A 1,221-nucleotide genomic window follows, 5' to 3' on the forward strand; every position below is an offset into this window, starting at 1 on the left:
AGGAGACCAAGTCCTTCAAGAAACACAGCCGCCCCCAGAAGGGCAAGTTGCACCTGGAAAGGTCCAAAGCGAAGAAAGCGAAGATGGTGCGAGCGGCGGCGGTGGCGGCGGCGGCTGCGGCGGACTCTCAGTCGGAATCGGAGCCGGAGCTGGATGCGGATTGCCAGGAGAGTGAGGGCTCAGGGGCTGAGCTCTCAGCTTGTTACGGCAGGGACACCAGGCTGCCTTCCCCCGACCCGAAGCGGGCAGCTCAGCTGACGGCGGCCGTCTCGCTGTCCAGCCGCTCGGCCCCGGGGAGACCCCCGGAGGAGTCCGACCACGAGCTCCTACTCTTCGACTTGAGTTTGAATGTTGCGGCGGGCGCCGAGCTGTTGGAGGTGAGTGCGACCGGAGCTGGAGGCGGCGGCTTGGCGCTGGACAAGGACATGGAACCGCTGACCAGCGGCTGCAGCCCCGTCTCTCACTTCGAGTTCCCCGATTACGGGACCCCGGAGGTGCGGAAAATGATCTCAGGAGACTGGCTGGAGATTGAGTCCAACATTTCATATTAAGAAGGGCAGAAGGCACGGCGTCTCCCAGCGCTGAGGGATACTGGAGATTTACAAAGGACCGACTCACTCGAATATATTGGATGCAAATCTTAGCTTGAGGGGGCTCCCTCCCCCTTTTTCTAATCAACCCTTCCTCCGGCAAGTGGAGTCCCATCTTTTCAGGGTGCTTTAGAGAAAGTGGCTGTCCGCCGAATGATAAAGAGCACAATTAGTTATGGTAGTAAAGAATTTCTTAATTTTAGAGATTGACTAAAAAAAGGGAGACGCATATGATTGAATGTGATGGGGAAGGGGATGGGAGGTAAAATCCCAATTTGGATTCTGAAAGGGGTAGGGATAAATAAATCCGTCTAATGCGGGGTGGGGAGGGAGGGAGTGGAGGGAAACAGAAATAAAAAGTTCTTAAAGGGAAAGAAGTGAAGATGACCCAGAAATGTTTGTTCCACGCTGAACTGGAAAAAATATGTGTAGGGTAACAAGGTTACAGCAGTAGTATCATGTGGTTTGTGAAGTGATTATGGAAAAGAGCGATCATCCTTTCATTGTGGTTCTAGTTTTACGAGTTAGTGTCATGTTGGTGATTTTTAGCCCGTTTCCGCTACAATTGTAGGTTCATTTCGGAGCGCCCTCAATCCAGATCAGATGTGAATTTACAGTGGGGAAGGGGGGA

The 1,221-nt window shown here is 53.1% G+C and overlaps 1 protein-coding gene across 1 annotated transcript in view; it reads left to right on the plus strand.

Moving 5' to 3' along the window:
- Window positions 1-831, plus strand: part of LOC109926836 (transcription factor SOX-11-like) — a 28,996-nt gene extending 28,165 nt beyond the window's left edge. The window contains exon 2 of the mRNA XM_020526684.2: window positions 3-831. Coding sequence (XP_020382273.2) covers window positions 3-551 — 549 coding nt within the window. The 3' untranslated portion in view covers window positions 552-831. The remainder of the gene's footprint in view (window positions 1-2) is intronic.
- The last annotated feature ends 390 nt before the right edge of the window (window positions 832-1,221 follow it).

The sequence above is a fragment of the Rhincodon typus genome, chromosome 27, assembly GCF_021869965.1.
Source record: "Rhincodon typus isolate 14 chromosome 27, sRhiTyp1.1, whole genome shotgun sequence".
Lineage (NCBI taxonomy): Eukaryota > Metazoa > Chordata > Chondrichthyes > Orectolobiformes > Rhincodontidae > Rhincodon > Rhincodon typus.